Source organism: Mastomys coucha, unplaced genomic scaffold (genome assembly GCF_008632895.1).
Source record: "Mastomys coucha isolate ucsf_1 unplaced genomic scaffold, UCSF_Mcou_1 pScaffold7, whole genome shotgun sequence".
NCBI lineage: Eukaryota > Metazoa > Chordata > Mammalia > Rodentia > Muridae > Mastomys > Mastomys coucha.
In genome coordinates, this window is record NW_022196913.1 from 60,213,814 (window position 1) to 60,227,091 (window position 13,278).

Genomic DNA, 13,278 nt, shown 5'->3' on the forward strand with positions numbered 1-13,278 from the left:
GTGTGTGTGTGTGTGTGTAGATGTGTGCCTTTTGTTGAGGTCAGAAGAGGGCATCAGATCTCTGCACCAGGAGTCATCCATGATGTGGGAGCTGGGAACCTAGCAACATGTGCTCTTGACAACCTTGATCCTCTTTCCCAGGCCGCATACCTTTTTTATTTTTTCTTCTTCCTTTTAGACTATTTCTCTTAGAAATTTCATTTATAGGGACTTTTTTGTTGTTTTGTTTTTTGGGGTGGGGCAGTTTGAGACAGGGTTTCTCTGTGTAGTCCTGGCTGTCCTGGAACTCACTCTGTAGACCAGACTGGCCTCGAACTGAGAAATCCTCCTGTCTCTGCCTCCCAAGTGCTGGGATTAAAGGTGTGCACCATCACTGCCTGGCCTATACTGTGCTTTTAGTGTGTATAGCTGCAACCTGGTATGTGCAGTGGGATGTGAAATTTTCTACTTGAGATGTCATGTACACATAAAGTTTCAGAGTTTGCCTTTCAGATTAGTGTTTTTCAGTTTGTAGTTGTGATAAATAATGATTGTAGGAATTAAGAATAAGCCTGATTCTGGTCTGGTAGTGCATACCTTTAACCCCAGCACTGAGGGGGACACACAGAGGCAGGGGATCTGTGTGGTGCAGGCCAATCTTGTCTATAGAGCTAGTTCCAATGCAGCCAGAGCTGTACAGAGAAACCCTGTCTCAAAAAAAAAAAAAAAAAAAAAAGCCAACAAAAACAAACACCTGACAAAGGGAAAGAACATTCTATTTCACCTAAGCAAAATTAGCATGAGAAATACACCTCACACATACACACTATCTATCTATCTATCTATATCTATATATATATATATATACACACACACACACACACACATACATGTATGTTTATAGACAGCTACAGTGTACTCTTATAAATAAAATATAAATCTTGAAAAGGGAAACAAAGAAGGTAAGTAGCATAAAGAGCAAATTGAACTTACTTAAGGAAAATTAGTTTAACATTAGAAAATTGGAGAATTGGGGCTGGTGAGATGGCTCAGTGGGTAAGAGCACTGACTGCTCTTCCAAATGTCCTGAGTTCAAATCCCAGCAACCACTTGGTGGCTCACAACCACCTGTAATGAGATCTGACGCCCTCTTCTGGTGCGTCTGAAGAGAGTTACAGTGTGCTTGTTTATAATAATAAATAAATCTTTGGTCCAGAGCGAATAGGGACTGGGCAGGTGGGGTCTACTGGAGCAAGCGGGACCAACTGGAGCAAGCAGGGTTTACCTGAGAGAGCAGAGGTCCTAAAAGTCAATTCCCAACAACCAGATAAAAGCTCCCAACTATCTAACAGCTGCAGTGTGTACTCCTATGGGGGAAAAAAAATCTTAAAAAAAAAAGAAAATTGGAGAATTGGGCTGGAGAGATGGCTCAGTGATTAAGAACACTCACTATCTACTCTTTCAAAGGTCCTGAGTTCAAATCCCAGTAGCCACATGGTGGCTCACAACCATCCGTAATGAGATCTGATGCCCTCTTCTGGTGTGTCTGAAGTCAGCTACAGTGTATTTAGATATAATAAATAAATAAATCTTAAAAAGAAAATTGGAGAATTAGTGCAGTACTATATATATATATATAATATATATATATTATATATATGTTAATAACAGGGAGAAAAATCATATTTTGGTCTAGAAAAAATATTTAGTCAATTATTTTTGCTTTTGGGAGATAGTTTCTCTATATAGCTGTCTTGGAACTTGCTCTGTAGACCAGGTTAGCCTTAGAACTCACAAAGATCCACCTGCCTCTGCCTCCCAGCGCTACCACCTACCAGTTTACTCTTTTAAAATGTGGTGTGTGTGTGTGTGTGTGTGTGTGTGTGTGTGTGTGTGTGTGTGTTGTATGCGTGCACATGTAAAGACCAACACTTCAGTGTCTTACCACATGTCCTTACTTTTTAAGACAGTGTCTCCGTGAGTGTGGCATGGATGTGTAGTGGTGTTTTTTCTCTGTTCTCGTTTTTTTCTTCTCAGCCTCTGCTCCAAGAATAATGACTCTGAGACTTTATTATTTTGAATGCATGATGAGGCTGTAATCTTTAGCTCGTTCCTGACTAGGTTATAACTTGTTTAGTTTGTTCTATGAGTGCCACACACACCTACATACTGCTCATGGCTACACACTTTAGAAGTACAAAGGACGTTATCTGAAGAGAAGGTGGGAGGACTCCTGTGCTTGCAAGGTTGCAGTCTTGAACAGTGTCAGGTGTCTGTGTAGCACAGATGGATCAGTGGCGGAACATGACGAGCCTGTGGGTGGAAGCATTCACACAGCATTTGGTAAACATCAACTTATATTGCAGTGAGCTTAAGATAAATGGTGAGTTAGAGGCCAGCCTGGTCTACAGAGCAAGTCCCAGAGCAGCCCAGGCTACACAGAGAAACCCTGTCTTGAGAAAACCAAAGATAAATGGTGCTAGGGCTTTTGACAGCTCTATAGTAGAATAAGACTGCCTTCACTGTGCTCATAGAAAGCTGTCCTGGGCAGAACAAAGAACAAATTCAATGACAAAAAAAAAATTAGCTTCTTGGGGAATTTTATTTTGAAGAATCTCTTTTTTATCTCTGAGTATCTTTTTCAAACCTGAAAGGACATCTAGAAATCACTCAAAAACACCAACCGTGAAGGGAGAGGGGATTCTGCCTGCATGTATGTCTAGATTCCACATGCATGCAGTGCCTGCAGAGACCATAGCAATTCCTTTGGAACTGTTGTTTCTGATGGTTATGTGTATGCTCTGTGGGATTGCTGGGAGCTGAACTTCGTAGCACACTTAACAGCTGAGCCAGCTCTCTAGCCTAATAATGATTACTTTTATATCATTAAAATTAAGCCATTTTCTTATTAGAAACATAAGTCAAATGTAAATCCCTTGTGGTTTTGAGTATTACTATATGTGTGAATTACTATATTTTTTTCTATTCTGTCTAAATTTTGTAATTATTTTTCTAAGACAAATTTCCAAATGTTTGGTAATATTTGCTATAAAAGATTCACTTTTCTCATGTGCCAATGTATTTGTAATTGAATATGAAAATGTGTTGATTATTGGAAAAATAAGAAAATGAGATCCATGTCTATTAAATAGTCTTAAAATTAGTATCTTAGGACTTGAAGGTGACTCAGTGATAACGATGCTTGCTGCTGCAGCTCCATCTGACTTTGGTCCCTGGTTCAGGTGCAGGAGAGACCTGACTTGTGCACGCTGTCCCCTAACCTCCACAACACATGTGACCAGGTGATTGCTGGGCGGACGTTATCTTACTCTCTTTATTCTTTGGTAGGTCTAGGTCCAAAGAGAAAGCAGAAGGTGGGGACAGCTCCAAGGAGAAGAAAAAGGACAAGGATGACAAGGAGGACGAGAAAGAGAAGGATGCCGGGGTAGGCCAGCTTGGGGGGCGGGAGCCGGGAGCCGGGAGCCGTAGACATGTTTGCACAATTCAATTCTCTTCCCTTTTCTTCTCTCTTCCCCTCCCCTCCCCTCCATGACAAGGTTTCTCTGTGCAGCCCTGGCTGTCCTGGACTTGCTTTGTAGTCTAGGCTGGCCTCAGACTCACAGAGATCCACCTGCCTCAGCCTCCTGAGTGCTAGGATTAAAGGTATGTGCCATCTCACCCAGTCCAGAATTAACTTCTACGTTACCTGTTTTTACTTAGAAAGTGTGATCAATCTGTATTTATAGTATGAGATTGGCCTAAACAGTATATATAAGTTTAGACCCAAGAATCTAGGCATGTAGGATCAGCAGAGTGGTTTAACAGGAAAGCAGCTGTCACAGAGACCTATGATTGAATCAAGGAGCCCATGTGAAGGGAAGATGGGGCAAACTTCACATTTTCCCTGACTGTTACACTCGAGCATATGTGCCCACATAGATATACCCATGTAAATAAATCAAAACGAGCCGGGCAGTGGTGGCGCACGCCTTTAATCCCAGCACTTGGGAGGCAGAGGCAAGCGGATTTCTGAGTTTGAGGCCAGCCTGGTCTACAGAGTGAGTTCCAGGACAGCCAGGACTACACACAGCAACCCTGTCTCGAAAAAACCAAAAAAAAAAAAAAAAAAAAAAAACCCTAAATAAATAAGTAAATAAAAATGAAAAAGGCATACAGCTGTGTACTCTTCCTTACATCCTTGTGGGGATGTCACATTTTATTTTTATCAGTATAGTAGGATATAGTTAATAATTGTAAAGTAATTTTTTTTTAAAGATTTATTTATTATATCTAAGTATACCATAGCTAACTTCAGACACACAGAAGGCGGCGTCAGATCTCATTACGGATGGTTGTGAGCCACCATGTGGTTGCTGGGATTTGAACTCGAGACCTTCAGAAGAGCAGTCGGTGCTCTTAACCGTTGAGCCATCTCACCAGCTCCTAAATTGTATTGTTAATTTTTTTTTTTTTTTTTTTTTTTTGGTTCTTTTGAGACAGGGTTTCTCTGTGTAGCCCTGGCTGTCCTGGAACTCACTCTGTAGACCAGGCTGGCCTCAAACTCAGAAATCCACCTGCCTCTGCCTCCCAAGTGCTGGGATTAAAGGCGTGTGCCACCATCGCCCCGCTGTGAAGTAACTTTTATTCCCCTGATGTAATTGTCTCCAAGGTTTACTGCCTCCGACTGCTGTCATAGGCCTAGTCCTGGAAGCTTCTAGTGTCTGTAAAATCCAATCTAGGCCTAGGATGTTTTCAGCCTCTGAGACTTGTTGCTGAGTAAGCTCACCCTTTCTAGATCTTTCTGAACTCTGGCTGGCTGGTTCAGTTTAGCTGTTCTGGCTCAAACTCCTCTCTGAGCTGACTGATTCAATGTGGCTTCTTTTAGTTTCTCACTGCATATCTCTGCTTGGCCTGAAACTAACTCTAGCAGTCTGGTCTAATCTCCAGGCTCCTTCTCATCCTCTGGCTCATCTGTCTTCATTTGTGTCTAGTTTGTTCTCTCTTCAACCTGTCTGTACAGCTGTGCTGCTATCCCTCCCTTCTTTCCTGTGCACTGCTCTCTCAAGTAGCTTCCCTTTCCTTCCTTCTCATGAGACTTGGGCATGTCCTATTCTGTCAAATCTTTCTCTGATTCATCACTTTGTCTGCCCCTCAATTAGACATCACTTTCAAACATGGGCGCAAGGGCTGAGCCACACCACAACTAGAAAACAGGTTTTTATTCAGTAAATAACATAATCTTGGGGTTAACAGTGTGATCAAATATCCTGCAGCAGGTAATCATATGAATGTTTTTCTTAAGTTTTGTATTATTTTATGTGTATGTCTTTGCACCACTTGTGTGCCTGGTGCCAGGTCCTCTAGAATTGGAGTTTCAGATGGTTGTGAGCTCCATGTAGGCGCTGGGAATCAAACTTGAGTCTTCTGGAAGAGAAGCCAGTGCTCGGAACTGCTGAGCCAACTGTCTAGCCCAACCCTTTGACTCTCTTTATGAAATGCCCCGACCGCAGGGAGTTCAGCAGGGACCTGGGGCAGGGGAGAGAAACTGAGGGGAACAAGAGACTAAGAAGGAGAGCAAGAGCAGTTACATGACAGCGTCTCAACAAGCTCTGAAAACTTGACTTCAGGGAGGGCAATAGAAGCATAAACAAGAGGAGGCTTCAAGGAGGGGGAAGAGCCGTGGGGGCTTTCGGAAGGTCAGGCAGCAATCTTCAGTCTCTGGAACCAGCGGCCACAGTGGCCTCCATACCCACACATTTTTACTGATAGACTTCACAAGTTCTCTCAGGGCTGTATGTGTAAGCTAGTAAATTTCCACAAGGCCATGGGTAAGGCCATGGCTCCCGGCAATGAAAGTACATTTTCCTGTGATTCTCTTTACTTTTTTTTTTTTTGGTTTTTCGAGACAGGGTTTCTCTGTGTAGCCCTGTCCTGGAGTTCACTCTGTAGGCCAGGCTGGCCCAACTCAGAAATCCGCCTGCCTCTGCCTCCCAAATGCTGGGATTAAAGGCGTGCGCCACCACCACCCGGCTGTTTTAATTTTTTTATTACTTTTTTTTTTTTTTTTTGTGGCGTGCCTTTGCACAAGTGTGGTCTGTTAACTGTCAGAGAGTTAGTTCTCTGCTGCTTCCTTCCACCATGTGAGGATCGGGGTTGGACTCAGATTCGGACTCTGCCGCAAGTGCCTTTGTTTACTAAGGCCTCTCACCGGCCTTATTTTAATAGAATGGGAGCATAATAAGGGGGGTGAATACCGAATCCACTGTGGTTAAGGATTTATATATATCTATTTTTCTTTTTTTATATTTTGGAGAACTTATTTAATATCGCATGTGGGAGCATACCTGCTGATTCTCATTTTGATTTTCCCTCTTCTACCCTCCCCAAAGAACTTTGACCAGAATAAGCTGGAAGAAGAAATGAGAAAACGAAAAGAAAGAGTTGAAAAATGGCGAGAAGAGCAGCGTAAAAAGGCAATGGAGAACATAGGGGAGCTGAAGAAGGAGATTGAGGAGATGAAGCAGGGGAAGAAGTGGAGCTTGGAAGATGATGATGGTATGTCTGGGGTCTGCAGTCATACTGCTGGTTTCTTCCTGTGTCTGGTTATTTTTACCCCTCTAAGACAGTGCTTCTCTGTGTAGCTCTGGTTGTCCTAGAGCTCGCTCTGAAGACCAGGCTGGCCTCGAACTCAAAGAGCTCTGCCTGCCTTGGCCTCCCAAGCGCTGGGATTGAAGGCGTGCAGCACCACGCCTGACTCTCTATGTCTGCTTTTTAGTTGGGCATTCTGTCTTGAAGGTTCATTCTGTAGCATGTTCCACTCTGTTTTACATGGCTGAGTAATAACTCAGTATTTGTGTGTGACAGGGTGTCTCAGTGCATTAGCTCTGCCTGCCCTAGAATTCCCTATGCAAACCAGGCTGGCTTTGAACTCTGCTTCCCATGTGCTGCGATTTAAACGGGGGAGGGGTGCCACTATGCCTGGAAGTATTTTGTTTTCCAGTTTAAGACAGAGTTTCTCTTCCTAATCCAGCAGGCCTTGAGTTTATGATTCTCCTACCTCAGTCTCCAAACCCCGGGATTATATCTTGTGCCACTGACCCAATTTCTGCTTCACCCGTCTACTCACTTGCACTTAGGCGTTTGAAGATGAGCCAGACTCATACTGAGATTCTTGTAGTTGTAGATACTGGGTCTGACTGTGCTGTCTGGGCTGGCCTAGAGCTCCTGCACTCATGGCCTCCGAGCAGTTGGGACTGTAGGTGTAAGCTACTGTGTCTTGCCGAATGGAGACTTTGAAGTGCTCTCTTTAGTAGATGCTAACGTTTCAGTTGTAGAGTAGCCTCACGTAAGATCTGACCTCAGAGAGCACAGTTCTGCACTTAGAGATGTAGCAGGTGGTACCAGTGCATTTGCTGCCAGTAGAACTGTTGGTGAGAAGACGGGCTCACCACCATCCAGAGCTGCAGTGCATCCAGCGTTTATACCTGAGGAGAGAGCCGCTCTCCTCCTGTCTAGCTTCTGTGGTTTTGAGGCTTGACCCCAGGCTTAGCCTGTGCTGTCAGAGCGCTGTTCCATGGGGCTACACCCTCGCCCATTCCCTTTCTGATTTTGACTCTTAAGGTTTTAGTGAGGTGATATCTTATAGGAAAGCAGAACTGGGAACCATTTTCTGTGAAAGTTCTGCACACAGAGTTTCTGTTTATAAGTGATCATGATGTTCAGAAGAGCGTTACCAAAGAGACTTGCAGGGATGTAATGAAGATGTCCTTTAGGGACCTGGAAATGGCTGTCACCGTAGGTTTTGCTTTGCAAGCATGAGGACCTGAGTTGTGTTTCTTTCCTTGAACCCATGTGGGAAAAGCATAGTGCTGCCCCTGGTACCCAGTGCTGCAGGCCTAGAGAGAGGTGCATCCCTGGGAGTGCCCAGCTGCCTAGCCTAGGTGCTAAGTTCCAGGCCAAGTGAAACAAGAGACTTTGTCTCAAAAACTAAGAGAACACCTGAAGGATGATAGCCGAAATTGACTTGTGGCCATTGTATATGTATACAGAGTGGGGAGTGAGGGAAATGAGTGTCATTTTATCAGAGGAAGTATTTAATATAAAATCTAGAACTGTGGGGTGTGTGTGTTTGTATGTTGGAAAGTCTGGCCCACAGCCTAATGCATACTTGAAAAGCCACTTTACTGGTGAGCTAGCTATGTGTCCCCAACTCTAGAAATACATTTAAGCATAATTATTCTTTTACTACTCTTCAATTAAGTATTCACTAGTTTTTTTTTTTTTTTTTTTTTTTTTTTTTTTTTTTTTTGCTAACTGTCACATAACAGTAATACACGGAGTATTAAAAATGTAAGACCTTATGGGTGTGAGCACTTAAGTTGCACAAGGAGCAAGCTGTAGAGCAATGTTTGCACGGTGGGGGAGAAGTGATAGAGGGACAGGATGGGCGTGGCTATCTCCTCTTTAAGAAATAACTGTAAACTCATTCATGTGCTTCAGTGCGAGTGTGTTCACACGCCTGTGCGTACATCTGCAGAGGTTAGAGGGCAGCCTGCAGGGTCTGTTTCTCCGTCCACTGTAGGCCATGGGATTGCCTTAGGCAGTCAGGCTGTGCAGCAAAAGCTTTACCCACTGAGCATCTCACTGGCCTGTGTACAAAGAAAAGTGGCTCTGCTGTTTTAGATGATGAAGATGACCCTGCTGAGGCCGAGAAGGAAGGCAATGAAATGGAGGACGAGGAGCTGGACCCATTAGATGCCTACATGGAAGAAGTGAAAGAAGAGGTAAAAAAGTTTAACATGAGGAGCGTGAAAGGCGGCGCAGGAAATGAGAAGGTATGTGGACAGCTGGCATTGGTCACTTGTCATTCTTCTGGCACAAGTGATCACACAAGTGATCACAAAGAACCTAGGCTCTATTGTGGGGGTCGGTGGTGCACACCTTAGTGTACTGCAGGGTCGGTGGTGCACAGCCTCAGTGTACTGCAGGGTCGGTGGTGCACACCTTAGTGCACTGCAGGGTCGGTGGCGCACACCTTAGTGTACTGCAGGGTCGGTGGCGCACACCTTAGTGTACTGCAGGGTCAGTGGTGCACACCTTAGTGCACTGCAGGGTCGGTGGTGCACAGCTTAGTGTACTGCGGGGTCGGTGGTGCACACCTTAGTGCACTGCAGGGTCGGTGGCGCACACCTTAGTGTACTGCAGGGTCGGTGGTGCACAGCCTCAGTGTACTGCAGGGTCGGTGGTGCACACCTTAGTGTACTGCAGGGTCGGTGGTGCACAGCTTAGTGTACTGCAGGGTCGGTGGTGCACACCTTAGTGTACTGCAGGGTCGGTGGCGCACACCTTAGTGTACTGCAGGGTCGGTGGTGCACAGCCTCAGTGTACTGCAGGGTCGGTGGTGCACAGCTTAGTGCACTGCGGGGTCGGTGGTGCACACCTTAGTGTACTGCGGGGTCGGTGGTGCACACCTTAGTGTACTGCGGGGTCGGTGGTGCACACCTTAGTGTACTGCGGGGTCGGTGGTGCACACCTTAGTGTACTGCAGGGTCGGTGGTGCACACCTTAGTGTACTGCGGGGTCGGTGGTGCACACCTTAGTGCACTGCAGGGTCGGTGGTGCACAGCTTAGTGTACTGCGGGGTCGGTGGTGCACAGCTTAGTGTACTGCGGGGTCGGTGGTGCACAGCTTAGTCTACTGCAGGGTCGGTGGCGCACACCTTAGTGTACTGCAGGGTCGGTGGTGCACACCTTAGTGCACTGCAGGGTCAGTGGTGCACAGCCTCAGTGTACTGCAGGGTCGGTGGTGCACACCTTAGTGCACTGCAGGGTCGGTGGTGCACAGCTTAGTGCACTGCAGGGTCAGTGGTGCACACCTTAGTGCACTGCAGGGTCAGTGGTGCACTCCTTTAATCCTGACAGTAGGGAGCAGAGGCAGGTGATCTCTGAGTTTCAGGCCAGCCTGTTCTGCATGGTGAATTCCAGGACAGCCAGGGCTACATATGGAGACTCTGTCCCAGAAAAACTAAAACAACCAAAAAAGAGGAGACTACTAAGTTGTTTTCATTGCATTTATTTCCTAAGTGGTGTGTGTTTTGGGGGTGGGAGGCATGTGTATACCACAGTGTGCCTGGGGTGTGGTGTCAAAGGATAACGTGCAAGAGTGTGCTCCTTTTTGTTTTTTTTTTTTTGTTTTTTTTTTTTTTGAGACAGGGTTTATGTGCTCCTCTTTTGATTGGCAGCAAGTATTGTTATCTGCTGAACCACCTGCCTGGTCCAAAGAGTCCAGTCTTTTGAGTTAAGCATGCAGTTCCAGGTCTAGGGATATGACCGAGGCAGTAAAGAGCACTGACTGCTCTTCCAGAGGCTTGATTCCCAGACCTCACGTGGTGGCTCACAACCACCGGTGAGAGTCCAGTTCCAGGGGATTCCCACACCCTCCTCTGGTGTCCGCAGGACGGCATGTTCATGTGGTCCGTAGACGTATGCAAGTATACAGACAAATTAGAATGACTTCTTTAAAGAATGACATATTTTCTCTTTGTAGCTGAAGGGTACTTGAAAAAAAAACATTAAGTTTCATTTAAGGCATCAAGGAAGGAGGGCCTCAGTGTGTTTTATTGATTGATTGAAGCTCCTCAGAACAGGCTGGGTTGTCTAATGAGTGAAACATGACATTTAGTAGAATTTTAAAAATATATGTGACGATGAGAAGTGGGCCTATTTGTGTAGTGAAGTGTCTCATGTTGGGCCTGGAGATGTGGCTTAGTGGGTAAGAGAGCTTGCTGCTATCACAACAAACCCAGGTTTAGTTCTCAGCGCCCATATGGTGACTCACAGAGGAAGCTGTCTTTTCCTCCATCATCAGGTACACGTGTAGCGCAAAGCACCCATCCATATAAAAATACATTTTAAAAATGTTATATACACGTACATATTCTGCAGTCAGTTCTGGGTATGTGAGTGTATCTGAGCCATCATGCGTCACATTGGAAAGTTCCCACAAGATAAACAGCACAGCCCTCTCCTCCTTAAACAAGTAATCGTGGTAGTTTGAATTACAAATTGTGAAATTTATCATTGTCTTGGATTTAGTGTTTGTATATTTTTAAAACTTTATCTTTTTAACTTTTGCAAGATATTTTATTTTGATACTTCTTTTTTATTTTAGAAGTCTGGGCCAACAGTCACGAAAGTTGTTACTGTGGTAACAACCAAGAAAGCAGTGGTAGATTCCGATAAGAAGAAGGGAGAGCTGATGGAGAATGACCAGGACGCCATGGAGGTGAGGCTTCTTTCATTGTGCCTTGTCTGTGATGGTGTCCTAGGAGCGCTTATGACAATGTGTTGATGAGCTTTGCAGTTGCACAGACGCTGCTGCTCTTAGGGGCAGCAGTGGTGTGGCTGGGTGGGGCTGTAGAGTGTTCTAGTTTCTTTCTTCCTTTGTTGTACCTACTTTTTCATCCCCTCCTTATTGGCCCATGTCAGGCAGAGAACTCGGGAAAAGAAGTGGTGAACGGCCATGTCTTCCCGAAGACATAACTGTAAAGGGCTGACTGAGGAAAGAGTGTAGAACTTAATGACAGTTCTGAGAGTGGTGTGAAGTCTGTGTCACTGAACTTGTGCCAGGCAGTGGTGGTGTACGCCTTTGATCCCAACACTTGGGAGGCAGAGACAGGTGGATTTTCTGAGTTCGAGGCCAGCCTGGTCTACAGAGTGAGTTCCAGGACAGCCAGGGCTATACAGAGAAACCCTGTTTAAAATAAGTAAATAAATAAATAAAATTAACTTGTAAACTTTTTAAGGAATTGATTTACTTAATGTTTAAAATCATGGACATTGTTACTTGAAATTTTTAGATGATGTGGTTTTCAGGTTCCTGTGGGTCAGTGTTAGCAATCCATAGAGTGGTTCCTAAGAAAGAGGAGAGCTTTGACGACTAGGAAGGAAAAATAAGTAACAGACTTTACTTTTTGTTCCCAAAAATTCAAGTACTCCTCAGAGGAGGAGGAAGTTGACCTTCAGACGGCCCTCACAGGCTACCAGACCAAACAGAGAAAGCTGCTAGAACCGGTTGATCATGGAAAAATTGAATATGAGCCATTCAGAAAAAACTTTTACGTTGAAGTTCCAGAATTAGCAAAAATGTCTCAAGAAGGTAAGATGCTCTTCAAGTTTTATTCCTTTATTGTGACCTTAGAGCAAATGGTCCACTCCCACAGGGGAGTGTAGACAGGCCTGGGTTGGTTTGGGAAGTGTTTTTAAAAAGCAGAATGGATTTAGTGATGTAGTTCTTTGGGTTGAAAGTACTGTTCATGTCCAATTCAAACAGACTGTGTTGGCTCTGTTGGTATGACTGACAGCTGTGAGTCTGCTGAGAGGTGAGCCAGGCCACTCAGCTCAAAAAGGTGGTTGCACTGTCAATCATTATTCTGTTACAGTTGACGAAAATATTAAAACCAAAGTGTTGAAATTGGGCATTTGCTGTTATCCTTACTCATTGCAGCGGTGACTGCTGTGTCCCGAGTGTTAGTGTTAGCCACTGGTATGGCTGAGGGCTTTTATTTGATAGCACTTAAGGGAGCTGAGGCCTTTGATCCTTGGCTGCCTAGTGAGTGTGCTAGATGGTACCAGTGGAACAAAGTGTAGGAGCTTCTAACTGAGTCTTTGTTTTCTAGAGGTGAATGTGTTTCGATTGGAAATGGAAGGCATTACAGTTAAAGGAAAAGGTTGCCCCAAACCAATTAAATCATGGGTCCAGTGTGGAATTTCCATGAAGATACTAAATTCCCTCAAAAAGTAAGTGTTGGTGCTTATCTGCATTTTTCAATGTCCTGCTACTCAGAGTAGCCCTTCACACAGACATCTGTCTGGATTTTAGTTATATTTCTCTTTATGTGCCCTGGCTTCCCTACTATGTAGAGCAGGCTGGTCTTGAACTCACAAATGCTCCTACCTCTTTCTCCTAAGTGCTATGATAAAGGTATTTGCCACCACACTGGGCCTCTAAATAATTTTCTTTTCCATTTGTTATTCCATGTATCTTATTGCTTGCCTACTTGAGCATGCACTCCATGGCACGTGTGTGGATAGAGGTTAGAGAGCTCTGGGAGTCTGGTCTTTCTTGCCACCATGTGGGTTTCAGGTTGCCTGGCCTGTATGTATATAAGCACCTGTTTCACCGCGCCATCTTGCCAGCCCAGCCCTTGGCTTCTTTCTGCTCTTCACTAAATATGTCTACATATGTTATATTTAGCAGAGCAAATACTTGTCGTCCTTTGAGGGGTTTAAAGCCCATGAT

The 13,278-nt window shown here is 44.8% G+C and overlaps 1 protein-coding gene across 2 annotated transcripts in view; it reads left to right on the forward strand.

The window, feature by feature from the left end:
* Positions 1–13,278, forward strand: part of Ddx46 (DEAD-box helicase 46) — a 50,039-nt gene that overhangs the window by 6,941 nt on the left and 29,820 nt on the right. For both annotated transcript variants that reach the window (XM_031358281.1, XM_031358282.1), the window contains exons 4-9: positions 3,328–3,424; positions 6,369–6,534; positions 8,662–8,813; positions 11,149–11,262; positions 11,970–12,135; positions 12,656–12,776. In XM_031358281.1, the coding sequence (XP_031214141.1) occupies positions 3,328–3,424; positions 6,369–6,534; positions 8,662–8,813; positions 11,149–11,262; positions 11,970–12,135; positions 12,656–12,776 (816 nt within the window). The remainder of the gene's footprint in view (positions 1–3,327; positions 3,425–6,368; positions 6,535–8,661; positions 8,814–11,148; positions 11,263–11,969; positions 12,136–12,655; positions 12,777–13,278) is intronic.